The sequence below is a fragment of the Aegilops tauschii genome, chromosome 5, assembly GCF_002575655.3.
Source record: "Aegilops tauschii subsp. strangulata cultivar AL8/78 chromosome 5, Aet v6.0, whole genome shotgun sequence".
Lineage (NCBI taxonomy): Eukaryota > Viridiplantae > Streptophyta > Magnoliopsida > Poales > Poaceae > Aegilops > Aegilops tauschii.
Window position 1 is genome coordinate 24502598 of NC_053039.3, and position 27422 is coordinate 24530019.

The 27422-nt window shown below is 46.2% G+C and overlaps 2 protein-coding genes and 1 long non-coding RNA gene across 3 annotated transcripts; all 3 read left to right on the forward strand.

Annotated features, from left to right (window-relative positions):
* The first annotated feature begins 844 nt into the window (after nt 1-844).
* On the forward strand, nt 845-4648 carry LOC123493932 (uncharacterized). Its single transcript, XR_006663395.2, has 6 exons — nt 845-1025; nt 1091-2073; nt 2684-2756; nt 3012-3115; nt 3857-4034; nt 4254-4648. It is a non-coding gene; the product is annotated as an uncharacterized lncRNA (long non-coding RNA).
* A 1733-nt stretch (nt 4649-6381) lies between these two features.
* LOC141022486 (protein FAR1-RELATED SEQUENCE 11-like) lies at nt 6382-6792 on the forward strand. The gene has a single exon (XM_073498749.1). It carries the CDS (start codon nt 6382-6384, stop codon nt 6790-6792), a length of 411 nt encoding a protein of 136 aa, XP_073354850.1.
* Nucleotides 6793-7090: 298 nt separating this feature from the next.
* LOC141022487 (protein FAR1-RELATED SEQUENCE 5-like) lies at nt 7091-8329 on the forward strand. The gene is made up of 2 exons (XM_073498750.1): nt 7091-7730; nt 7980-8329. The coding sequence occupies exons 1-2, from the start codon at nt 7091-7093 to the stop codon at nt 8327-8329; spliced, it is 990 nt and encodes a 329-aa protein (XP_073354851.1).
* The last annotated feature ends 19093 nt before the right edge of the window (nt 8330-27422 follow it).

Sequence of the window (27422 nt, forward strand, 5' to 3'; positions counted from 1 at the left end):
ACTTGCGGAGGAGGCTTAGTCCAGAAGCTCGCTTCCGACCAATTCAAGAAGAATTAGCAGGATTTTTCATGAGGGAAGTCATCAATCCTAAAGGAGAACACTATACCGAGGACGAAGAAACTTGTACGAAGTTGTATATGGTCATCCATCCTAATTGTGTATGGAAACTTGTTCGAAGTTGTATATGGTCACCCGAGATTGAATATATATTATATATTCCTCTTGAATTCTTCTTGTTTGAAATTTCATATGCATGTATATAATAGCGTAAAATATGTGTACTGAAACTTTATCAAAATTAAAATAAAACACAAAATATAATATAAAAGAAATAAAACACTCCAAACTAAAAAGAAACCAAGTTTAGGTGGGCTAAAACCCTAAACCTGCGGAGGAGCCCTTTAGTCCCGGTTGGCCACGAGAACCGGGACTAAAGGTCCTCCGCCCCGACAACCACGGGCGCCCAAGTGGACGGGCCTTTAGTCCCGGTCAGCCACAAGAACCGGGACTAAAGCCTTTAGTCGCGGTCTGTAAGAGGCGTGACTAAAGGGGGGTCTTTAGTCGCGCATATTTAGTCCCGGTTGCATAGCCGGGACTAAAGGCTGTTGCGAACCGGGACTAAAGGGCTTTTTTCTACCCGTGGCATCCCGCCCATCCGGTTCTCCTCTCGCGTCTCCGAGTTCGCCGCCGCCGCGTCTCACCCCATCCCCCTCGTGCCTCCTCTCCTGGACACGTCGAGCCTGAGCGGCTGCATGACGCTTCGTCCCTCGTCTCTGGATCCGGACGCCGTAGTCACTCTGGTTGCCCCGCCATCGTCGCCCATCCCCCCCGCCCGACCCTTCTCCTTCCCACCTGTTGAGCGGATGTTGCTGCTTGCGCCGCTGCTCCACCGTAGGAGCGTGTGGTCTGCGAAGCTTGTCTCTCCTCCCGACAGTGACCAAGCGCAGAAGAGGTCGATTGTGAGCTGGCGGCAAACCGCACCAGAGGGCGATGCCTAGGCCGCCACCGCAAGAACTGAAGCCGAGGTGAGTCTCCTAACCATGGTTCGCCTCTGTTTCACTCTCTCACTGCTGCTCCTCCCATCCTGCAGTTCGTCGCACTCGTGGAAACACACGAGGTCTCTGGCCAGCCCACTACATAGCTTGCGGTCCAGAGGTCACCGAAGACCACGCAAAGGAGATGCCTAGGCCGCTGTAAAGTTGGAAGAGAAACAGGCCAGCCGACCACCTCTCTTGCCGTCTAGGTCGTCGCTGATCTATGCATTCAGAGGATTTTTGTGATGTTGCTGCTGCATGTTTGTGTTTTTTAGTTTTTCTTTGTTCGTTTCTTCTTTTTGGTGTGGCGGGTGAGCTGATTTGGGGCTTAATTTCTTATGTGACAATGAAGAGAGGCACAATACTAGATAAGGTGTGATCTATCTCCTGACATATCCCTATAACAAGTTCTTATGTTCAGTACATTCACTTGGTTGATTAGTTTGATTTACTCCCTTAGGTTGATAGGATTTTATTGCAGTTTTTGTACAGATCTTTTATTCTACTTAGGGATAAAAAGTGCAATATAAAATTTCATTGAACAATCTGAACTTAGAGCGGATCATTTCGGTGCTGAATTTGTCTATCTGAACTTTAGTTGTATAGAAATTATCTCGATGAGTGATATAATAATATCCACTGATGTATCATATGCTTTTGATGTTTCTCTGCAGGAGTAGCTTGCACCTTAGTTGGGTGGTGAGGTTGCCGAGCGACCAAGTGAGCACCATTATTTCTGCCCTCTCTGCATTGGCGACTAACTGCACCAAGAACTGATGCTAGAACCATCTTCCCTGTCATGTTATGGTATATAACATCATCATGTACTTCCATTTAGTGTCATATGGATTGTTTAGACATTGTCAAAGCCTTAATTTGTTCTTTCACAAACTTTGCTTTTACTGGTTGCATCTCAAGTAATATGGTAGGTTTGTCAGTTATGATTCAATCACCTTCAATCTCAAGTAATACCAGTGAATCTGCAAGGAAATAAATTTGTTCTGTGAAGCTCCGGTCAACAAGAACTTCTCCAAGAAAGGTATTTTCCTTTCATTCTGTCTGCCTCCGTACAACCTTTGGTTATTCAACACCTCTTATTTTAGAGAGGATTTTTCATCCACTGTGGATGACAATGGGGTGTACGACCGAGCCTTGCTTGGATTTACATCATCTGTTAGCAAAACAATCTGTCACACTGTCCAGGTTAAGCAGACAAAAAGCACTTCTAAAATATCAGTCATGCATCTTGAGAATTAGCAACAATTTGTGGTCCTTTGCTAGATGATCCAGATCAACACGGACCACTTTTAGTTCAGTCATGTATGGGTCCAACTTCACCAGAATTTTTTATAAATTAATATATATTCAGTTTCAGAAACATTAGCCATTGTAACCATACTTTATTATGGCTTTAGTTTCAGAAATATTTGCCATCTCATACTGAAGTTGTGCCTTTTGAATTAGTTAGACATAAGGTAACCCCTAATGCATATTATGGCTATGGTAAAAAACATGTTATTGCTGCTCAGGCCTTTTTCATAGTTGTGACACATCCACTTTATGATGTGGTTGCCTACTGCTGGAATAGTTATTCCTTCATATCATCAGTTTCGGGAACCTTATTACAACTATCGTTGATTTCACAACAGAATATGGACAACTTATGTCTTGCACACTGCTGCATTTGTACTACCCCCAGCTAGTCCAAGTAGAGGAGATAAGGTGCGTATCTCTTCTGTTGCTGCTACTATATATGATTGATTAATGACCACGGATTTTTACTGAAATAATCATGAGATATTATGTCTGAAAAAATGCTCACGAGAGGATAAGGTGCATAGGTCACACATAACACTATCTGTAATAACGAGAAAGGTTTCCTTATGGTGTTGAGTGTTCCGTGCTATCTTTAGATTGTTAGCAGCTTCTTCCTTCATTTGCTAACTATTGTTGCTTCATGTATTGTTGTTACTCCAGGGTCAACTTTGCTGCGATTTGTGTCTATCCAATCAGGGGAAGCAATTGATCGATAGAAATTCAGAGGAAGCAACTGATGAATGTTGAAGTTCCTATTTCTTCAGGTACCATTTTTCCTGTAAGCATTTGGGGCTTCAGGTTCAGTCGTTCGAGGGGAACTGTGCATCATATGAGGCATGCGATGACAGAAGTATAGGATGGTACCTGAAAAATTCATGGTCTCTGCTCTCAGTTATTAAATAGAATCTGGTTGTCAATTCTTGTCGGCCAGTTACAAACTATTTAATAGAATTCTTCCCTGCTAATAATTTTAGAGAAATCTAACTATGAGAGAAATATAGTATTTTCTCTTTGTAAAACTATAGAGACTATAGAAGTATAGGATGCCAGATAGTATTTCCAAGATTGCTTCGGCTAAAGATTGTAGATTGTTTCCTCTCAAAGTTAGATTTGTTTATCGAAGCCTTCCAAATACTCACTTGATGTCACTTCCTTTGACTTTTGTACCGAGTTTTAGATCTTAGTAAAACACTTGCTTAAGAAATGATAAGTAAATATAAGGTCTTGAAAGTTCTGTGTATTTTCAGAGCATGGAAACTAAATAAACACTTTGAGTCCCATCATTTTGTGTTTAAATTCTTTTTGTTATTTCTTTTTGAATGCTTAGCCAAGAAGTGTTCCATTCATGTGAAACACAAGATTTTATAGTGCCAACCGCAAAGACATAGCGGTAGATGTACATAACTCACGATTTGGCAAATAGCTAAATTCCTTACATTATAGAATTTCTTTCTTATTATCTTTCCTATTTCTGGTTGCTGAACTGAACTTTTATCCTTTTATAGAAAAATTAGAAGAGCAAATGATGGTTTGGACGCCCATAGCCATCACCGGGAGGAGCCTCGGCCACTGAGGCGGCCGTCCACATAGCCATCACCGGGAGGAGCGCCGGCCACTGAGTTGGTCGTCCACGTTGCCATTGGCGTCATCGTCGCACCGGCAGATCGGCTCGACGTGACTCTGGTTCGCTCTCCTCTGCCTCTCTCTCTCTCTCTCTCTCTCTCTCTCTCTCTCTCTCTCTCTCTCGCTCTCTCTCTCTCTCTCTCGCTCTCTCTCCCCCCTCCCCCCTCCCCCCCTCTCTCTCTCTCCCCCCCCCCCCCCCCCCCCCCCCCCCCTCCCCCTCTCCCTCTCCCTTCGTCGTTGGGCAAGCTCGACTCAATGTGACTCTGGTTCACTGTGCAGGAATCCCATTGACTACCTCCTACACAGGCTGATCACTCATGCAGCTGCTAAGCTCGGCGCCACCGGTTCTCTTCTTGGATAAGAGTGGTGCTGCAAGATAGCGAGCTTGGACGCCCGGTTGCCATCTGCTCCTCTAGCATCGACTTCTACCCCAGCTCCCCTCCTGTCAAGAGACTGCAAAAGGCACCTCTGCCTTTCCTGTGCAGGTAGCAGAAGGCCTCCTCTGCCTTTTCGTTCTTCAGTTTTTTCTCTCTATTTTTGAGACACATCCTTATGGTGAGTTAATACATATACACTTGGTCGGCTCAGATGGATTGATTGGACAAGGGTAATGGAATTTGCCTGGACTATTAGGTGCTCAGCGTTAATAGATCATAGTAATGTTATATGCTTATTATTTTTCCTGCTAGGTAACATCAAATACTTATAGGGGCTTGCTTCGGTAGACCCCCCAACAAAACGTAGAAGGACAGAATGGTCATACGAAAGAAGGGTATGCCCACCTCATATTATACAGTTGTGGATGACGTACGTAGACCGCGTGCATGTAAAAAGAAACACAAACAAACTGCCAGCACGATCTACTCGCCCGCCCACCCCGTCTACTCGCCCGGCCCATCCGATCGCCGCCGCCGCGGATCGCCGCCCTCCGACCCCGTCTGCCGCCGCCGTCCGAGCCCGTCCGACGCCGCCGTCGCCGTCCCAACGGCGTGCGTCGCCGCATCTCACCGTCATCGTCCACCGCGGGGACGTGAAGGCCCGTCTACTCGCCCGCCCACCCCGTCTACTCGCCCGCCCCATCCGATCGCCGCCGCCGTGGATCGCCGCCCTCCGACCCCGTCCGACACCGCCGTCCGACTCCGTCAGACGCCGCCGTCGCCGTCCCAATGGCGTGCGTCGCCGCATCTCACCGTCATCATCCACCGCCCGGACGTGAAGGGCCCGACGTGCCACGCCGCGTCCGCACCACTCTCCTCACCCCCCGTCACGGATCCTGCCAAACATCCGGCCGGTGGCTCGTCGTGCACGTCGCCGGCTGCTAGATTCAAGGCGGGGACAGCTGCCGTCGTCGAACGCCGGCGACGCCTACACCGCGGGGCAAGGTTTGTCATCTAAACCTAGCGGGCATGATGGATGGAAGTTAGGGCTAGTTAAGTGGCGAATCTAGGATGTAAGTGGAGGGCAGGCTTAATTTAAAGAACGCTATATTTTTTTCATGACGACATCACACAATATGCACACACCGCTGGGCAACCTCAACTAGTTGTTTCACACAACACTAAAAAGTGTTGTTTGAACCATTGCATTAAGAAAAAATTCATGGTAGCTGTTGGGTTCATGGATTACACGTCTTTCTCTTTTTTTGCAAACCAACATGAGTTTTTGTCCTTGTTGTAATCAACACTTCAAATGTTTTGCAGTTCTGTGAGTTAGGCGTGTTGATATGGAGAAAGAATCCGCATTCGGGAGGGACGAGAATGATACTGATAAGGTGACTAAGACTGATAACGAAAATTTGAACGAAAATGATGAGAGCAGCGACAATGATTCCGTCTCATCATATGATATCTTACCTCCGGATGATTTTCATAATAATGAACATGGCGCAAATAGTGAAAACGTAAGTGGCGTATATTTTGATTTTATTTTTGAATTTGTAAAGTATGGCATGGCTAACTATATATCCTTGTGTACGAATTTGCAGGAAGATGTGGATGTTGACAATGTGCAACATAGTTGGCAAGAATCATTTGCAGATAACTTGAGCCAGGTTAGTTGATAGATGTTGTACATCGGTCAATACTATGATTTAAATGATAGTAGTTGACATATATATTTTGAAATGAATGTTGTAGGAGGAGTCAGATGGTCCTAGCGTTGATCACGATGAGGGAGAGATCGATATTGAGGAGGCTCAAAGGCAGCGGAAGATGCTTGAGACACATTGGAAGGTCATGGCTATGACCTTTCGGTCGCAAGGGGATGCATACATATTCTACAACAATCACGCCAGAGAGCACGGGTTTAGCATCGGGAAACAGAAGTGAAACGAGGTGCTTCGGGAATGATACGGTACCGGCGGTTTCTTTGCTCCAGGGCAGGGAGAAGGCAGAGCAAGTTCATAACCATGGAGGGCCGCAAGCGCAGGCTTAGACCGGAGACTCGTTGCGACTGCGGTGCACATATGGTGGTGAAGCTGGACAGAGAACGTGGCGTTTGGTTCGTCGCATCATTCGTGGATGATCACAACCACGCGATGGCTCGGCCCGACGAGGTTTGTTTTTTGTGGTCACACAGACGGATTGGAGATGGCCAGAGGGTCGAGATATTGGCGATGGAAGCGGCCGGGATAAGAAAGCATATTATAATGGACAACTTCATCAGCAGATACGGTTCGTATGATAAGTGCGGGCTTATCAGGAGGGACATTTACAATCTTTGTTGCAGAGAAAAAATGAAGCTCATTGCAAAGGGTGATGCAGAGACGGCAGTTGGCATTATGAGGAGCAGGAAGGAGAAGGACCCTGAGTTTTTTTGAGTATGTGCGTGACAAGGAAGGGCGACTGAAGAGTATGTTCTGGTGCGATGCACAGTCACGGAGGGACTACCAGGACTACGGAGATGTGGTTGCGTTTGATAGCACGTATAAGATGAACAGATACGGTATGCCGTTCGTCCCCTTTGTCGGAGTTAACAACCACCATTGCACCACAGTGTTTGGTTGTGCCATCATTGCTGACGAGACGGAAGGGACATACGTGTGGCTGCTGCAGACATTTATGAAGGCAAACTGTTAGGTGAAGCCAAAGTCAATAATCACAGACGGTGACGCTGCAATGATCCGGGCTATTCGGACTGTCCTTTCAGATGTTTTCCATCGTCTGTGCTCCTGGCATATCGAGAAAAATATGCAGAGGCACCTGCATTACAAGTCACTGGATGAGTTCAGATCGCTCCTGTACTATGCCACCTCTCAAGTGAACTTTGAGCAGAGATGGAAAGCTTTCTATGATAAGTGGAAGACGGATAGAACTGAAGAATGGCTTGACAGGATGTACAAGAAGAGGAGACTTTGGGCAGCTTCATATCTTTCCGATGGTTTTTTCCTTGGTATGCGAAGTAACCAGAGGAGTGAAAGCCTCAACTCCTGCCTTCACCTTCACCTGGACTACGGTATGACAATTGTTGATTTGCTGGTGCATTATGAGAACTGTATAGTTCGCCTGCGTGAGAACGAGGCGTATGATGACTGCAAGGCATTCCAGAAGGAACCACCGTCGGTTACTGAATATAAGGCCCTTGAGGAGCATGCCGCCAAAGTATTCACACCTGCTAATTTCTACGTCCTCCAAGATGATTTGCATAAGATGGGTCAGCTGGAGATATTTGAGACGCTCGTGGGAATTGGGCGTCAGACATTCATGGTGACATGGAAGGATAACCACAAGTTCAGGTACAATGTTGTTTATGAACCAGGTAACTCAGAAGAAACTATTACATGCAGTTGTCTTAGGATGGTTCGGAAAGGGCTGCCATGCAAACACATTCTGTTTGTTCTCCATCATCTGAACTTAACTGAAATACCAAAGTGTTGTGTTCTGCATCGGTTGTCCAAACATGCGAGAGATGGGTTGCCTGTGCAGCGGAAGAGTGATATGTTTGGATGGGGTTGGTCAGGGCCATTGGAGAGAGAACGCTATAGTGCAATAACCATTAAAACCGCAGAAGCTGCTCATGTTGCAGCAAATGATCCCTTCTTGTTCGACGAGTTGATGAAGTGTCTGGACAACATAATAGCGCAGAAAAAGATTTCAGAGGAGGAACTTATAGGAAGTAGAAGGTATGGTATGCTTAAGAAGGAGGCAAGTCAGGCACAACAAGTTGAGCCTGGTATTGGTGATCCTCAGAAAGTTTCGACGAAGGGTGCACCTAAGAAGGGGCGGTCGAAGGGTGGCCCCGATGTTACAAAGAATGGTAGGCCAAAAGCTTTTACAGAGAAGAAAAGTGGTCCTTTGTGCAGTCTGTGTAGTCTCCCAGGTCATAACAAGGCTACATGTAGTCTGAACGAGAAGTGAGTTGCTACCTTTTTGTTTTGTTATGTTGCCAATTTGATTCTACCGACTATATTTTCTCACCCAATTTTTTTATATTTTGTTCACGAATCGGGCGTAGAGAAGCAGCTTCGTTGGTTAGAAGAATAAAAGTGGTCGCACGAGTCATGTCTAAATAACCTATGCTATGTTCATTCGCACATGTGTGCCAGAAAACTTGATTTGTACTGTTACGTGATGATTTGTACTGTTTATATATGCAGTTTCGAAATTCTGTTTATTTTTTTATGATGATTTGTACACTTGATTTGTATTTCTTATACTGTGATAAGATGCGGCCGGACGCTGCTATTTTGTAGTGTGATTCCCTTTGTACTGTTATGAAATGTATGCGGCCGGCCGCTGCTTCTGTCCAAAATAGCAAGTTCGAAAAAAAATGCCCAAATACCTCTGCCTGGCCCATAGTAGCAGGCAGAACCTGCCCAAATCTAGGCCAAAGGCGACTAGGGCGGCCGATTCAGCCCACTAATGGGCCCAGACGCGGGGTCCAACGGGGCTGCGGGTACTAAGTAGAGAGGAGCACGGTGGAGTGGGCGGAGGCAGGTATTTAAGCCGGTCCTCGATGGCCCCCGCTTCCGAGGTGGGACTAAACACTGAGTTCAGCGGCGCGCGGGAGGGGAGTGGGCGTGGGCCGGGGGAGGGGGCTAGTGGCGGCGTGCCTTCATTGGGCCAAACTGGGCCAGCCCGAGACAACGCAAATTAGGCCTCCTGAGCCTTGCGGCGACCGCGTGCAGCGTTGGGCACAATGGGGGCGCCATCTTTAGTACCACCTCGGAAGCCGGGGGGCGCGAGGAGCGGCTTAAATAGCTGCCTTCGCCCCCTCCACCGAGCTCCTCTCTTATCCACGCCCGCAGCCCCGTTGGACCCCGTTGCCAGGCCCATTAGTGGGCTCTATCAGCCGCCCGAGTCGCCCCCTTCGGGCTTCATTTGGGTATGATCTGTTCGCTACTATGGGCCCGGCTGCTGTGGTTGGGCATTTTTTTTCTAAGTTTTTTTTTGACAGAAAGCAAAGCAGCCGGCGTCCGCATTACATCACAGTACAAAATATAAAACATTATAAAAAAGCAGCGCCAGGCCGGCCACGGCGGCGTAATAATCACACTATATAACAAGTTCAAAAATCATCACCCATAATGATGCAAATAAGAGTGTCACCGACAATAATGCAAATAAGAGTGACATTGAAAAATAGATATTGTAGCAAATACCGACCACGGCACATTTATTTAGTTGCGGAACATGCTAAACCATGCCGCATTACAATATAGAGATGTCTTATTATGAAAATTGTATCAAGTACCGACAACGACACGTTTATTTAGTGGAGATAATAGCCAACGCCCCGTCCTCCGACTCATTTCTTCTCCATGATCTTGAGGATCTTCTCTTTCACTAGTTCCTTCGTGTTGCACTCTGAAATAAGTATTTCAGCTAGAATGCGTCCCCTTGAAGCATTAACCTCATCTTGATCAAACTGAAATGTCCAATCATCTCCGTCCCAGTTTTGAACGCATTTCACCACGAAAAGACCACAAGAGACTCTGCAAGAAACCACAAGTTAATTATTGATGGATCAGACAAGTACATACTAATTAAACATTTGGAACATACCTGTCTGTTTGTGACGGCATATCGTACTCCCTTATTGGCCAGGATGATACGTCAGGATGTTCCGTTTCAATAAGAGCATTCACCTCCTTTGTATCATTTGCTATTTCTGCCCTCTGAAATAAAAATGAAAAATCCATATGAAGTACGTTTCGAATAACTATATATTGTTTTATGTAACGTTGCAAGCTTACCAGCTTAGCAATCTTTGCAAGAACTCTTTTGCTGCATTTACCAGTAGAGTTTAAAACTTGAAACTCTTTTTTCTTGTTGTGCATAAGAACTGTTATCCAATGATTTTCTTCCACATGAAAAGGAAAGTATGCCTACAACAAAGTTTATTCATGTTGGTGTACACACAGATGTACTACGAATGATCATACTAAACTGAAGTACCTTATCTTTGATGAAATACTCTTCACTAACTCTAGACACCATTTTAGTTTGGTTTCTGAAGTGATCCATAAAATGCCTCTTAGAGTTGTGAACCTTTCCATCGGCACGAAGAATAAGCCAGTGGGACACCCAAGATGATAATATGTGATGGTCAGCACGAGGATTACGGGTCTGCATATGGTTGCAATAACTATTGATGACCTACAAAATAACATAACATCAATACGCCTATTAGATAATTTATGTAAATGACATGTACAACTTAATAAATTATTGACAATATTTACACCGCCATGCAACCACTTTTTCGAAATGATGGCTTCAAGCATTTCAGGTGTACATGTTTCCCCACCAATTCCCGTCATGTGCACAACAGTTTTGCTGCAAAGCTTCTCTGAGTCTGCCAGTGTCCGGATATAAACCTTCGCGGCCTCTATGTGATCCTCATTAATGTAACCAGTATTAATCATAGCAGCTCTTATACCAAACAGACCTAAAATAGTAAGAAACAATGAGTTAATAAAGTGTGAATGCAAGTACAGAAGTTTGTTGCAAGAATAAATTACCTAGCACTTACTTTTCTTTGCACGTTTACGTCCACCGTTCTGCTGGTTAGGTGAAAGACAATATTTTGACTGTTTCCTCTTGCGTTTCCCATCATTCTCCGGAGTGCCATTTTCTTTCGCATTTTTAATACGGGTGTTCAGACTATCCATACTAATCTCCTCAGATTTATCGGCGCTAGACCCGTCTGACACTTCATTCATATTCTTGGGGGTCGAAGTAATAGCCGGAAAGTCATTCGTGTCTACCGTCGCAAGAGATGGGTTGGGTGAATTACCATTGTCCTCAATAACGAAGGGGTCTCCTTCATCTCCTGTACCAGGTGTGTTGTGATGCACACCTTTCTCACGCGCCAATTTATTCCCGTTCCCAGTGGTGAAGGATGCGTCCACCCTGTTGTCCATATCTTCTTTTGCAGGAGTTGATTTTACATCTGTCCAATATTTTGATGATTTGTATTTTGATGGACCATACTTCCCCACCCGGTCTTCACTATGCTCCACAAACTCAATGTCATCATCAGACCCCTTGTTTGGCTTGAATACAAGACCTTTCTTCTCCAGCTTCTCCACTACTATCTGCAATGACACATCGAAAGCATTAACTACATGCATAAATTATGAATAATCCAATGTAAACTGAACATCACTGATATTACCTCCGCACATTTTTGAGGGAGAAGTCTAATTTCTTTTTGCATATCTTTGATGCATTTCATCACTTGATCTAATGTACTATCCCTGCTCGATGAAGCCTCATCTCTATTATCTTTCTTTTTTTGGGCACGATCTTCTTGCTCTATTTCTTGCTCTAATTCTTCCTCCGCCTTTCTTCCTTGCTGAGCAATTAATGTATGCCTGTACTTCTCACTTATCACGTCATCAATCTGTGACAGGTAAAATCAATATAAATTTCTCAACATATAAATAGTAACATAAGTGCATGCAGTACGAAATAGTAACATATTAATAGTAACTTACCGTCCCATTACCACGTCCGTATGACGTGTCGTACGCGTCATGCTTCTTAGCCTCATCTTCTGACCAATTAAGCATCAACGGATATTCATGAGCCAATGGATCAAATGCCTCATCATCCAGTGGCTGCACTTTCTCCCAAAACAAGTACTGCATGAACATGAAGTATATTAGCAATTTTTTTCACAAACTATAGTTCGAAAGAAACAAATATAACATAAGATTTACCTGTAGGATAGCAAGGTTTCCGATCGGCCAAGTAAATTTTGTAAGATCTGATAAGGTCTTTGTGAAGCCTTCAACGCAAACGCGTAAAGTAAACGCATTCCAATTAAATGCTTTGATGGCCTCCACTTCGTGCACTAACTTGTAATAAGCATTAGGAACTTCTTTCGTGGACTGCGGTGCAAGAACCGTGCCTAGAAGAACCAGAACAATTCTACGGAGAAAATCATCATCGTACGTGCCACTGGCAACGATGCTCTCAATCAGCGAGTCTATCATCATTTCCCCCTTATTGGAATCTAGAAAGCGACTAGGCACCTTCACCTTCGCCTTTAACCCCCCTTTTCCTAGCGCTTTCATGGCATCTTTGCCCTTGTTCTGTAGCCCGAAAATGTCAAACACATCTTCGGTGTGCAATGATATCGCACCATTTTTTGATGGCATGATGAACCTTTTTCTGTCCAACGCATATGATTTAATAATGAACTTGAGCAAACATTTTCGCATGAGCACACTAGGAATCATCAGCATTTTTTCCAGACTAGTGCTTGCAAAACGCTTTTTCTGCCTAGAGTTTAGTTTGCTGACCAAGAGACACCACTTCTCAACCGAACAAAAAATATCTCCGTACTCCACCGTCGCTAGGAATAGGAGCAAAAATAATGTTAGCTACTATATATGGGTACATGATAAACATGATGAATGCATAGTACCTCGTGCCATGGGATCAGGGCCGGCCCGGGGGGACGACGGCACGGTGGCGTTGGTGGCAGATGGCGTCGGTCGCAACCTGCAAATAAAATTCATAGATATATAACCTCATTCACATTACATATTCCAAGGTGCAACTTAGGGTGTGTTTGGGAAAACTACACTATAGCTAAACACTTAGGTGGTTTTGACAGAACTAAGAAAAACTATGGTATCTACCGTGCATGTATCAGCCACTCATGCATGCATGTACTTACGCAGTACTAGTGCACTAACTACACACTCTAATGATCTAGGATAAAAAATTCTAGGATCAAGGTTATCCATGATAAAGCACATGAAACATGCAAGTAGGTCCGAATCTATGTTTACCAAGTTGGGGGCGTCAGCGTTACGTGGCGACGGGGGCGACGGCGTCGGCCGCAGATGGCGTCGGGGCAGTCGCTGTCTGGTGCGTCGGCATGAGCTGGCGTCGGTGGCAGATGGCGTCGGCGTGAGGTGGCGTCGGGGGCGGCGTCGGCCGCAGATGGCGTTGGGGGAGGCGATCGTGGCGTCGGGGTGAGGTGGCGTCGGGGGAGGCGATCGTGGAGGCGGCGTGAGGTGGCGTCGGGGGCAGCGTCGGCCGTAGATGGCGTCGGGGGAGGCGATCGTGGAGGTGGCGTGGAGGCGTTGAGGCGGCGTGGACTGGCGATCGTGGAGGCGTGGAGGCGGCGTCCACTTGGGCTTTGACCCCCGATGGATATGCATGTATACGCGGGGCCTATCTATTAAATTTTTTTCTAAGAACCTATTCATTAGTTTTTTCCCAATAATTACTTGCGTTCGTTTTTTAAAACATCCATTATCGAAAATACATTGATTGATACGTATTTTTTTTCACTCCGCCAAATGGCACGAGACTTTTTCCACACGTTGGCATCACCGTCGACAGCACCCACGTCAATTTTCATATTTTTCGGACGCTCGATGCATTTTCTAGGGTTTTCCCGGTCAAAAATCAATAAAACACTGGCCGGACGCGACGCAACGTTCGTTTTCTCTCCGTTTTCGTTACAACCTTGCGTGGGGGCCTACGTTGGCCGTGCCCACCAGCACGCACACTTTTGGTGCACTTGCATGCATGCGATAACGTAGCCCCAATGCAACCAGCTACTTTTCGGTCTGCCGGAGAGGGGGTTCCCAACTACGTTTTTTTCTACTCCGTCAAATGTCACGTAACTTTTTCCACACGTTGGCATCACCATCCACAGCGCCCACGCCAATTTGCATATTTTTCCGACGCTCGATGCATTTTCTAGGGTTTTCCCGGTCAAAAATCAATAAAACACTGGCCGGACGTGACGCAACGTTCGTTTTGTCTCCGTTTTCGTTCCAACCTTGCGTGGGGGCCTACGTTGGCCGTGCCCACGTGCACGCACACTTTGGTGCACTTGCATGCATGCGATCACGTAGCCCCAGTGCAACCATCTACTTTTCGGTCTGCCGGAGAGGGGGTTCCCAACTACGGTTTTTTTCTACTCCGTCAAACGTCACGTAACTTTCTCCACACGTTGGCATCACCATCCACAGCGCCCACGCCAATTTGCATATTTTTCTGACGCTCGATGCATTTTCTAGGGTTTTCCCGGTCAAAAATCAATAAAACACTGGCCGGACGTGACGCAACGTTCGTTTTCTCTCCGTTTTCGTTACAACCTTGCGTGGGGGCCTACGTTGGCCGTGCCCACCTGTACGCACACTTTTGGTGCACTTGCATGCATGCGATCACGTAGCCCCAGTGCAACCAGCTACTTTTCGGTCTGCCGGAGTGGGGGTTCCCAACTACGGTTTTTTTCTACTCCGTCAAATGTCACGTAACTTTTTCCACACGTTGGCATCATCATCCACAGCGCCCACGCCAATTTGCGTATTTTTCCGACGCTCGATGCATTTTCTAGGGTTTTCCCGGTCAAAAATCAATAGAACACTGGCCGGACGTGACGCAACGTTCGTTTTGTATCCGTTTTCGTTACAACCTTGCGTGGGGGCCTACGTTGGCCGTGCCCACGTGTATGCACACTTTGGTCACTTGCATGCATGCGATCACGTAGCCCCAGTGCAAGCAGCTACTTTTCGGTCTGCCGGAGAGGGGGTTCCCAACTACGGTTTCTTTTCTACTCCGTCAAACGTCACGTAACTTTTTCCACACGTTGGCATCACCATCCACAGCGCCCACGCCAATTTGCATATTTTTCCGACGCTCGATGCATTTTCTATGGTTTTCCCGGTCAAAAATCAATAAAACACTGGCCGGACGTGACGCAACGTTCGTTTTGTATCCGTTTTCGTTACAACCTTGCGTGGGGGCCTACGTTCGCCGTGCCCATGTGTACGCACACTTTGGTCCACTTGCATGCATGCGATCACGTAACCCCAGTGCAACCAGCTACTTTTTGGTCTGCCGGAGAGGGGGTTCCCAACTATGGTTTTTTTTCTACTCCGTCAAACGTCACGTAACTTTTTCCACACGTTGCCTTGACCATCCACAGAACGCACGGCAATTTTCGGTATTTTTTACGTCCGATGCATTTTCTAGGGTTTTCTAGGCGAAAGTACCCTAAACCGCTGTCCGGACGTGCCGCGACGTGTGTTTCTTGTGTGATTACGTTCATATCATGCGTGCAGGACTAAATTCGGGATGCGCACACACTCGCAAAATTTCGTTTCATTACATGCATTCAATCGCGTAACTTTACATTGAGCATCGTTACTAATTTCTTGTGTTTTACCATATATTCGTGTACAAATGCATCATCAAATCAATACTCTCAAATGAAATGGACAAAACAAATTTCACTCAAATTTCATTCAACATAGATAAGAGATTTTACATACTCGAGCGAACTCGATGATGATAAGTTCGTACATAAAGTCTAGTTCGTACATAAAGTCTAGTACTTAGGCTTAGAACGACATAACCAAATTACCTAAATAACACACTAAAAAAACTACTCGGCGTCGCTATCAACGAGGTCAATCACGGCCGGGCCGTTGCCGCCGTCATCGTCGCTGCTGGACCGGTTTGCGACGTCGTCCCAGTCCACCGGGACGTCGTCCGAATCCTTTTCCTCCTCCGCCGCCGGCGCCTGCTGCCACTCCGGCGGCGCCATCGCCGCCTGCGGCGCCGCCATCGCCTCGGCCGCCTGGATTGCGGCCGCAATCTCGGAGGCTTCCGATGACCGCGCTAGGGCCGCGAGCAGTCCGGGTGTGTCCTTCGGGTCGCCGTCCTGTCGGAGCGCCGCCACCTCCGGCGGCATCACGACCTCGGCCGGGGCTGGTGGGGTGGGGCCAGGAGGCGGGGCGCGCCCGCGCCCGCGCAGGCGGGAGGGCCCGGCTTCGCCTGTGATGTCGCCGACGGGGAGCCCACGGGCGGCGCGCTTGAAGGCGCCGATAACGTCGTTGAACCGCTTGCCCCTCCAAAATCGGCGGCGGTTCCTCCGGTTGAACCGCACACCGGGGTGCGCGCTCAGCTCGGCGTTCGTCGCCGGCGGGCTCTGCGTGGGGTAGCCGTCGGCGGAGATCCTCCACGGGCGCGGCACCTTCGCCGCCGGCGGCACGAACAGGCCGAACCGGAAGAGATCTTCCGTCTGCCCTTGTGTCAGGCTCGAAGCCCAGACGCCGCCCGGTGCCGCGCCGTCGCTGTCCGAGTCGCTGGACGCCATTTTTGCAGGCCGGTGGAGATGACGCAGCGGTGCGGGCGAGAGAGGGGTGAGATGGACGGGCGGTGTGGGCAGGGCGGGCGCGACGGGACTAGATTTTATAGCCGGCGGGCGCGGAGCGGGCGCGGGGAGGGGCATTAACGACGGTAGGTGAGAGGCGCGGCAGGCGAGGAGCCGGCAGGCGGTGGCGTGCGGCAGGCGGCGAGTCAGGCGCGTCTGGAGGAGGGTGGATAGGGACGGGGGCGCCGCGCGGAAGACGATGGGCGGCAGCCGCGTTGACTGTGCGGTTGCCGGTAGATGAGAGGCGCGGCAGGCGAGGAGCCGGCAGGCGGTGGCGTGCGGCAGGCGGGGAGCTGGCAGACGGCGGCGTGCGGCAGGCGGGGAGCTGGCAGACGGCGGCGTGCGGCAGGCGCGGTTTAGGGTTAGCGTTGATCGCGGGCGGGCGGGGCGGCCACGTCTGTACGGTTGGTTTTTTTTCCAGTCGGGCGGGCGGGACCTGTATTCGTATATGTATACGCTCGGGCATTTTTTTTCGGGCGGGCGGGCGGGCCGACTCTTTTTAAAAAATGCCCATCATACCCTCTGTTATGAAGAGGTATTGGGCAATCTCAGCCGTCCTTGTGTTAGAGGGGGTCTACCGAAGCGGAAGTGATACTTATAATGCCATTGTTTTCGATGGTCCAGAAAAATTATTTGTACATATTTGTTTTATTTATATGCATATGAGATACACATTTATGGTTCATACCTGATCTATATGAACAGAGAAACTATCGTCTCCTTTTTTTGTATATTATTCACATATAGCGTCTCATTTATTTGGTTGCTTCCTTGTATATTTAATTTCTGTTGTTGGCATTCAGTATGTTTCACGAGCTATCAGAGAAGAAGGTCATTTCCTAAATGTTATATGCTCATTCAGTGTGTTACAATCACACACTTCTTGTTTAGCTGTACACTGTTTGATAGCGTAATCAAGTTTGTTAGTACTATGCGCCTCTGTTTTTTAACATATTGGCCACTATACGATCAATTGAAATGGATGTGCAGAACAAACATCAGGAAATAGTAGTAACTAGCTACTTCTGGGTACCAATTTTTCTTTTCTGAATTATCAGATTCCTTTTTTTCATTCATAAGTACTTCATCGGCTATGTAGAGTATTAATTCTTTTTTTATTCATGTATGAATGTCTGTAGTTTTACGGTAGAGTATTAAATGTATGTATTACCGGATTGGACAGTTTGTTGCTGTTACGCTCCTTCTCTCCCTTCCCCCAAGCGCTCAAGGAGCAGCGACAAGAGCAACGCAGCCCGTCAACGCGTTTGGCCCTCTTTGAGGTACACACACTCCTATCTTCCTTTCCTGCGCTTCGTCCCACTTTGTATGTGCCGTTTCTCCACCTTCGTTCTATGACACGGATTGGTTATGTGTGATGCCTCGGTGGATTAGGATATGAAATTAATGCTAAATGTAACCAATCTCACCTTTGCATGTTTCCTTGTTGAAAGAAAATTGAACCATGTCCTGAATCTGCACCTATTATGTTGATTGCTAATTTTCTTCATCATCCTATCATGGTTTGGATTGTTGTGCCTTCCAAGCAATTATATAACAGGAGCAAGATTTCATAGCATGGCCCATGACCTCTTCCATTAGCTTCGGATGAATGTTGTTATATAACCATTTTGTATGACATTCAGAAGTCGTCTCTGCCCTTTCCCCTTTGTTTGTGAATGGCCTTATGTTTTGCATGTATATTCTCCATTAAAACACTCTGTTCTACTTGCTCCTGCCTCATTCTTTTAGATATAAAATACTGAAATAGAACATGACTAATTGGGTTTCTATATTTAATTTCAGTTTACGGTGGTGGAAATTCACATTCTTTTTCAAAAGCATATTTAATTTGTTTATCCTACATTATCCATGGCAGTTCGATAAAAGATGTATATGTTATTGGTTCTTGCTCATGCTCTTTTCTTATGTCTGTGTTCAGGCCTAACCTCACCAAACTTTGCTACACTTCACATCATGAGGGAACGAAGGTAAGTAGGTAAATTGGCGACAACATATCATATTGCTTTAAGTATTACTCAGTCCTAATTTGCAGTAGTGTAGTAATCCCATCATTCTGTCAGCTAGACATTAAGTTGACTCTGGACTCAATCAGAAGTATTTGAATTTCTCATATGTTGGTTAAAACTATCAGTGGTGTAGTATCCAATCATTCTGTTAGCCAAACATTGAGCTGGTCGTGGACTCGGTCAAAAGTATTTGAATTTCTCAAATAATATTTGTGCTTCCTTACTTTTATCTGACTATGTTATGAAAAGGACCAGTAATTACTTATGTGATCGTGTGATTTTAACTCAATGATTTGAAAGCACATAAGATCTCATCAGTTAGGATGGACGTAACCATGCCCTCTGAAACAGTCACCAAAATTTAAGGAAGTTCATACATGTGTCTTTATTTTTATGGATTAGGAGGACCACCTATTACCCACTGTCCAAAACCTTTCATAGGGGGTCAGTGCATGAATTGTTTTCTTGCTATACATAAAACACACTATATTAATAATTTGGCTAACACGAGATGTCTTTCAGCAGATGCGTCCATCGCAACCTCAAGCAAATCAGATGACAAGGTGTTTGGAGCAAGCTAATCATAGCCAACTACATAGTTTTGTACTATGTTGTATTAAAGCAGTGTAAACAACTTATATGGCCTGCTTTTGGTATATCATACCGAACCTTGATCTTTAGGTATTTCATGCTACATTTTTTAACAAATGCACCAATGGTTTGTAACGAGATTTGATGTTTTGCATTGTACCATTACTGCTGTAAGTAAATATAATCTTCTACTTTTTGAGTAATACTACCAGGTGTTGGATCGTTAGACTGAATAAATGTATACCGTACTACCGGATTAGCTAAAACGGGACCGGATGGGGTGCGGCAGGCCGCAATATCTTGCTATTTTTATATTTGCAATGCTTTGATTATTGTATTATCGGATTGGATATAAATTGTACCCGGCAGCGGTGCTGCCGGGTGCGGCAAGCCGCATTTCCTATCTAGTTCACGTGATCACGCCATTTGAAGTTTTACTTCTTGCCAGATCTGCAATCTTTTTTGAATTATTCGGATTGCTTACTACATGGGTCCGTAAATACCCGGCTTAAGCCCAACGATGTCTTTTTCATTCTAAGAGCATCTCCAACGAAGGCGGAATGCTAAAATAGTTTTACAGCACCACTATAGCACTTTTAGCGCACCGCGGCCAATATTGGCATGCCTGAAAACACGCGCTGAAAAAACACGCAGTGCAAATTATGAAGCGCGCGCGGTCTGGCGCCCAACATTTGCAGCGTGTGATAGCGCTTTTAAGCGTGTGTGCTATATTTTTTGGCACGCGCATTTTTTTGCAACATTTGCTGGAGCGTCTCCAGCGCCTAAAAAAGACGGCTTTTAGCGCGCGGAGCAGTTTTTGGGTGCCTGTTGGAGATGCTCTAACTTCTATCTTCTCTTGGATGAATACATAATTTCCGGTGCATTGAAGATGACTGGGGTGAAGGATAGCCAGAGAGAATGGTGATGAATTCGATTGCGCCGGCCAATGCTGGCTGAGAAAAATCTCCGTCGACGAGCCACTTCGCAGTTGGTCTTTGCATCTCCACTGAGAGTGACCTCCGGCGTAGCTTAGCTAGCTGGTCTCCTTTGACACTTCTCGCTGTGTCATATTGGTTGGAAAAACTTGCAACGTTTCCTGGATATTCGACTTGTGCTGGAAAATATGCGGCATTTGGGAGGGATGTACACGGATATCGATCGAATTATTTTGTATAGTGGACAAATTAGCATTTCCTTCTCAAGCTAGCTCCTCTCCATCGACTTGTTTTTTCTACACAAGCTGCCAGAGTGACGTTTTTTTCCGCACACAAGACAAACCGAGCAAACACATCACAGCACGGCTCCATAAGTTTTCAAAACAAATATAGCTCCTGTTGATTTTCCTCATTTTATTCTAACGGACACTATGTTTTCTTTTTGAAACTGCATAAGATTTGTTTCATCCATTAGTTAAGAAGATAATAGCCATGTATAATAAAATGATTACCCTCCCACTGTCAGCGTCCCTAATCTCTTGGCACCCGCTATGATCCAATGATTTTATCTCGTCCATGATGATGTTGAGCAAGATCGGAGTAAGAATTAACTTTTGGTCATGCCAAACCTTCCAAACCCTATGCTCCATGGGAGAAAGAATATAACTCTGGATTTGACTCCATCACATCTCGCACACTGACTCCATCACACCTCGCGACGCGTGCTGACAGCAGCCCCTTTTGAACACCCTCGCCGCGCATGACATCGCATGCATGGCCCATGCGCCGCCCACATATAGCCACCGCGCCCGCACAGCCGTGCACCGCTACCACCAGGGGGGGGGGGTAACCACCTCGGCATCGAGACTCCACCTCGCGCAGCGACAGAAGTGCTCCCGCCTCGCTTTTGGAAGGAGGCATGGCGCACCCGCGGCAAGGGCTGGCTTCAGCGGTGGCGTGAAGGGTAGGCAGGGGGGGTGACCTTGCGGCAGGTGGGGCTAGGTTTGCCCCAAGTCGTCGGCGACGTGGGGGTCAAAGGGACACAACACGTTTTGCTAATGGAAGGAAATTGATTGCGCGCGAATATAAAATTGGATGTATGTAATATCATCGTCCAGTTGCGCATTCATGTTGTTATGTGTTTACCTGGTTTTGTCTTGCGTATGCATGGAGGGAAGAAAAAATGTCATACTAGAAAAATATTTTTTTTAGAAAAGGAGGATGACCCCGGCCTCTGCATCTGGACGATGCATACGGCTACTTTATTAATTATTCTCACAAGACCTTACAAAGTCATACAACAGCAAGACTAAAGCCACCATCTAAGCAACAACTGTCGCTACACCTATCCAATTGATGAAGGGGCGCAGATAGTCTGGGCTTAATACCAAACAGACATCGCAGCCAAACCTGAACATCTAAGACCTGAGGTCCCAACCAGGACGCCTGCCTGGTAGGGGCACCTACCTGTCCGGCGCACTCCTCAACCAGGACGCCTGCCGGGTATGACTGCCACCAATCCATCTTCAGAGCTATACTGTTGCATGTACCGTGCCAGGTCTCTCTGCCATCGACGCCACCACGACGCCCGACAGCGTCGTCCTCCTGCGCGAGTCCATCCTCCCACAGCGAACTCCGAATCTGCACTGCGCCACGCCGTCAAGATCCGTCGCCATCAGCGTGTAGGATGAGAATCACCGCTCCACCATAGAATCCGTTCTCTGGTCCCTCGATCACGTGTGTACCTCCAAGAATGACGCCCCCAAGGGAGGAACGACACCAGAGCGTCGCCGTCATCCGATCATCCGATCTAGGGTTTCCCCCGGAGGTAGCAGAGAGTGGCCTTGAACTTCTCCACGGCGATGCCTTCAAGAAGGGAACGACGCAGATAGCGCCGCCACCGCCGGCCTTAGCAGACGCCGAAGGCAAGTTTTCACCAAGATCAGTTCGAAGGGATCCAACTCTCGTGCACGGGCCGCCGTCACCACCAGCACCACCAGGCAGAACCCTGGAGCACCGACAGATCAGCGAGCCGCCGGCACCACCGCATCCAGATCGCCGGCCCCGCCGGGCCGCCACCATCCCCCGCGCCATCCGGGTCAGAGACGGAGCCGCCGACCGCGCACAGGGACCGCCGCCGCCTGCACACGCTGGAGCGCCGCCGTGAGCCCAGCGCCCGCCACCGCTTGCCGAGGGCCGCCGCCGCGCGCCCCGAGCGGACTCCCACGCACACCAGGGGAAACCGCGAGCGTGAGCCCTGCCGTCGACCCCAAACCCGCGCCGGCACGCCCCGCCTCCAGCACGCTGCCAACAACCGCCGCGATCCGCCCGCGCCAAATCCAGCGAGTCGTGGGAGAAGAGATCCCGCCGCCGCGGACGCCGACCAGGCTTTGCCCGGCACCGCGCCCCGGCGGCGGCAAGGAGGAGAGGTCGGGGGAGGGACGAGGATGCGGCGGCGCTATGGTTCCCTCCGGTCGCCACGCAGGGCGACACGGGAGGAGTCGGGGCGGGGAGGCTCGTGTGTGCCCCTGTCAGGTGCCAAATGCAAACAGTAAGTTTAACAGAACACTGAGAGGCAAACATGCATCATGCCAGAGTGACGGTAATGGTTGTGGTGGTCAGTATTTCCATGGGTTTATGTCGGGCTATTGGTTGTTGTGAAGTCAGAGTTGTAGTAGTGGAGTCCCAATGGCAACGACGACAGACGATGGGTGGTTCATTCTGTAATATTTTGCCGCACCAACCTCGTGTTACCCCCCTTTGTTACTAGATGAACACTATTTAGTTCCACTTATCATTTTGTTGTACTAATAGTCCTGAACTATCAAGCAAGAGTGATTAATCATTGTGGCGCACTCAATGATGTCTCTGGTGTCCATTTGATGTACTTCATTTGGATCCTTTTTAGCATGATGACAACGTCATTCATCTTTATCTTATCACCAGGTGAGTCGTTGGAGCAGAGAAAACCAATTTCCAATACTGGCAAAAGAAAGTTATCGTGCAAGTCGCATCTTGAAGAGGAGTCTTGCAGTAGTTGGCCATTGACGACATGGCCAAGCTCTCCAGGAAATGGCTGGTGAACCCATCGCCTAAGGCTCAGTTCTCCAACGAACATAGCATCTGTAGGCTTCCTTTCAGTGAAGACTTTAAAGAGCATTATTCCATAGCTAAACACATCACTCAGTCGTGATGCTTCTCCATATGAATATGATACATACTCTACACAAGAAAAAGATGAACAAAATTTAAACATGATTTATCTGTCAAAGGAAATGGATATGTATGTTAAGCAAGATAGCCAATCTTAAGGACCTGTTGACATGTACCCAGCTGAACCTGGCATGTTGGAGGACATCGTTGAGCTATGATCACCGTGTAATAACCTTGCAATGCCAAAGTCTGCCACACGTGCAGTCATGTCCTCGCCAAACAATACAAGCCTGCCATCCTCGCAAGCTGCGCCGGGAACCGGCACGCGCCTTCGCCGTGGGCCCATCCGTCGAGCATCCACTCATTCCACAAGGCCGCCCTGAAACTCTCCAGCAGCTCCTCGTCATCTTCGTCCGCCGCCGTTACCACCACAGGCGCTAGCAGCAGCAGGAGCATCGCCAGGCACAAAGCACGCCCATCAGAAGCTTCCGCTCTCTTATTCTCATCCGCCACGACACCAGCTGGGAAGAAGGCCTAGCAAGAGAGCGGGGAAAATACTAAATGTATTGGATTTTGCAGGCACAGTTAGCAACCATTCCGATGTAATTCCAACCCATACAACACGAATTAATCATGCACCACACACATCCACGATCGAGACGGTAATAATTGTTTTTTCTCCACACTCAACTCAAGGCAAGTTTCCAACCACAGCCTGTGTCGAGGATCGACGCATGGGCACCCCGGGCCGAAGTCCCAAGGCCGAAAGATCAGTTGAGAATGCGGCCTGTTGAAGCCCCACCAGCGTGTGCTTGGCCCATGGGCAGTAACAGCATTGCTTGAAGCAAGGGATGGACTAACTTTCGACTGTTCTATTTTTAAGGGACTGTTCTATTTCTAATTACATGCATGCGTTTATTAGAATAAAAACCCCTTCTCTCACATGGAGTATTCTCTCTAATTATCACAAATTACAAGTATACATGCACTAGAAGACAAAACTCATAGATTCTCCCTATTTCGAAAAATTAAAATGCTTTGTATCTTAAACCGTCGGTCCGACTGAAAAATCATTTTTCACATAAAAAATTGTGCGACCAGACTTTCGAAACTAGATCCCATATTAGTATGTTTTGATGACCTTTTTTTTCTGGGTAAAAGGTTACCACGCCTAGGCTACATAAGTTATCACGTCGGTGACACATAAGTTACCAAGTTGTTTAAAAATCACCGGGCATGAAAAATGGACTTCCAACATTTCTCCCCATATGCATCTACACGATTGCACTAGAGGACAAAATGCTGATGTCATCCTATAATCTTCCTATTTCGAACCTTGAAAAGTTTTTTAGAACAAACCGTTGGTCTGACTAAAAAATCATTTCACATAAAATTCATCGTGACGACCTTTAAAATTAGATCTCATGTTAGTATGTTCTGAAGACTTTTTTTAATCAAAAATCATCTAAGCCTGGGTTAAAAGTAATATATCATATATGTTGTGTGTATATTACTGTCCTATTTACACATAAATTATTGGGGGTGTTTTTCAACAACTTTTTTTTCTGGGCAAAAAACTTACCACACCTGGCTAAGTAATGTATCAGCTCTGTCGTGCATAATTACCGTGCTATTTATATATAAGAGATGTGAGGTATACTTTAAAGGTTTCTTCCCCGGGTCAAAGTTATCACAGTGTTTGTACCTAAGTTATCATGTCTGCGGCAGGTGAATTATCATGTTGTTTACATAGAAGTTATCAGGGGATGTTTCAACAACTTTTTTTCTCATGTCAAAGTTACCATGTTGTTTACACAGAAGTTATCGGGTGTGTGTTATTAGGTCAAAATTACAGTGGTGCATGTACCTAAGTTATCAGGTTAATGATGTGTCTACACTAGTGGAGAAAAGTCTAGCTATGACATGCCAGAAGTATCCTTGCTGGCGTAGACACACGACACCACTAATATGTCGTCATTGCTAAAAAGTAGTGACCGCGTTGGAGGAGACGTCAGCAGTATCCTACATCGTGCTGGCGTATCACCAGTCCAGCGCCAGCACTAAGTTCGTCATAACTCTGGCGTGTCTACTTGTCCAACGCCAGCAAATGGTTTTTTTGGTAATAAAAAAATGATCATCAACACTAGTTACTTACTTAATAGATACTACTAAACACAATATACTCATCAACACTAGGTACTTACTTAATAGATAATCATTACAGAAGAGGCTCATGAACTCAACAAGTTGATATTAAACTTCACAAAAGTTGCTTACTCAAGTACTCTAGTTACTCGATCATCATCAACTAATAAGATAAACTAGCTAGCTACTTAAAAAACTAATCTTCATCAAGGAGCATGCCCAGCTGGCGAAACTTCTTTCTATCCCCCTCTCCTTCTGTTCAGAAATGGCCTATGTCCATCTTCAGGTCAATCCTCTCAACCCTAAGGAGTCTCCTCTCCTCCTTCAGTTTATCCCGATCCTCGACGAGCTTATCCCTCTTGTCCCTAAGCTGATTAGTCTCCTGAACGAGCCGAACTGTCTCCTTGCGTAGCTCTTTAATCTCCCCCTTTAGCTCGTCATTTGCCCCTTGCACGCTCTTGATGACATATTCATAAGTGTCTAAGAAATCATTGTTGGCCACGTTCACATCGCACACCAACTTGTTGTTGCCTCCAGAATTGGCCATGATCTACAAACACAATGCGTATACGATCAAGATAATATGCAATTTCATATCACTGAATATTGACACCAATCTAAAGTAGTTCAAATATTGCAATGTATAAAACTAATTAAACAAAATAGCATGTGGTGACCTACAACAGCAAATTGCATAGGAAACTAGATATCTTGGTTATAGAGGATCAATCGATAGAAAAGCTCGACAAGTGCCAGACTTTTAACTTCCAAAGCTATTTTCTCTTTCTTCTGGAACCGGACGATAGTTATAACAAATAATCAGCCTAAAAAATTTGGACATGAGGACTTGCCCTGATTTCTAAACATAACACCTTCTATCCATTTCTACTAAATATATCAATTTCTACTAAACTAGCTTAGATCCACCAACGGAGGGAGATACACAAGTAAATAAATTCTACACTAGTAATTTATAGGAGTTCATTTTATTTATTTCTAATAATCTAGACACTGGAAATATTTCTAATAAAAATGCATTATAAATATCGGATTCTACACAATAGCAATCGGATTATCACTACAATTTCTACACAAAGCAATCCATGCAACTAACTTTGGAATCTACATGACACAAAGCAAAACCCAATATGGATCCCGGGCGCGTGGCGTGTCCGCGAACGGAGGAGTAGTGGATCTAACCTTGGTGCCGGCGAGGGGCGTCGACGGGGCGGTGGTGGGGCGGCGATGGCTTTGGTCCAGGGGGAGGACCTGTGTATACGACCGGGCGGGGTGGTGTGTGAAATGAGAGAGAGCGGTGACTTAGGTCTTTTACTAAGTTGACTCAGATATGTTATTGCTGGCGTTGGATAAAAGGGCAATGATAATCACTAGCCAAATAAAAATGGACTAATTAAGATTAATGAAAGACTTGACAATATAAAAGACTCACAATTTGAACCGTTGGTAAAGAAATAAAAGTCCTAAATTGATAAAAACGGTAAAAATAATAATGATGACTACGTATTTTGATAAAAACACTAAAAATGTCCTACATTGATCAATATTTCCATTCAAAAAAATGTAAATTGAAAATCATCAGTATTTCCATTTAAAATAATATAAATTGAAAATCATCAGCATTTTTATTTAAAATAATGTAAACTTAAAGTCATCAATATTTCCATTTCAAATAATGTAAAATTAACAAAATAAAAGACTCAAAATTACTAAAAGACTTAACAAAATAAAAGACTCTAAATTAGAACTGGTGGTAAAGAATTAAAATTCCTAAAATGATAAAAACTGTAAAAAATAATGATGACAAAAAGCATAATATAAAATTTTCATTATTTTGTGACTAGTATAATCATAAAATACTTAAAACACTTGATCAAATTAATGGAAAAATGGTTTCTGGCGTGCATAGAAAACGAACGCTAGCACTAACAAATTAACTATGGCATGCA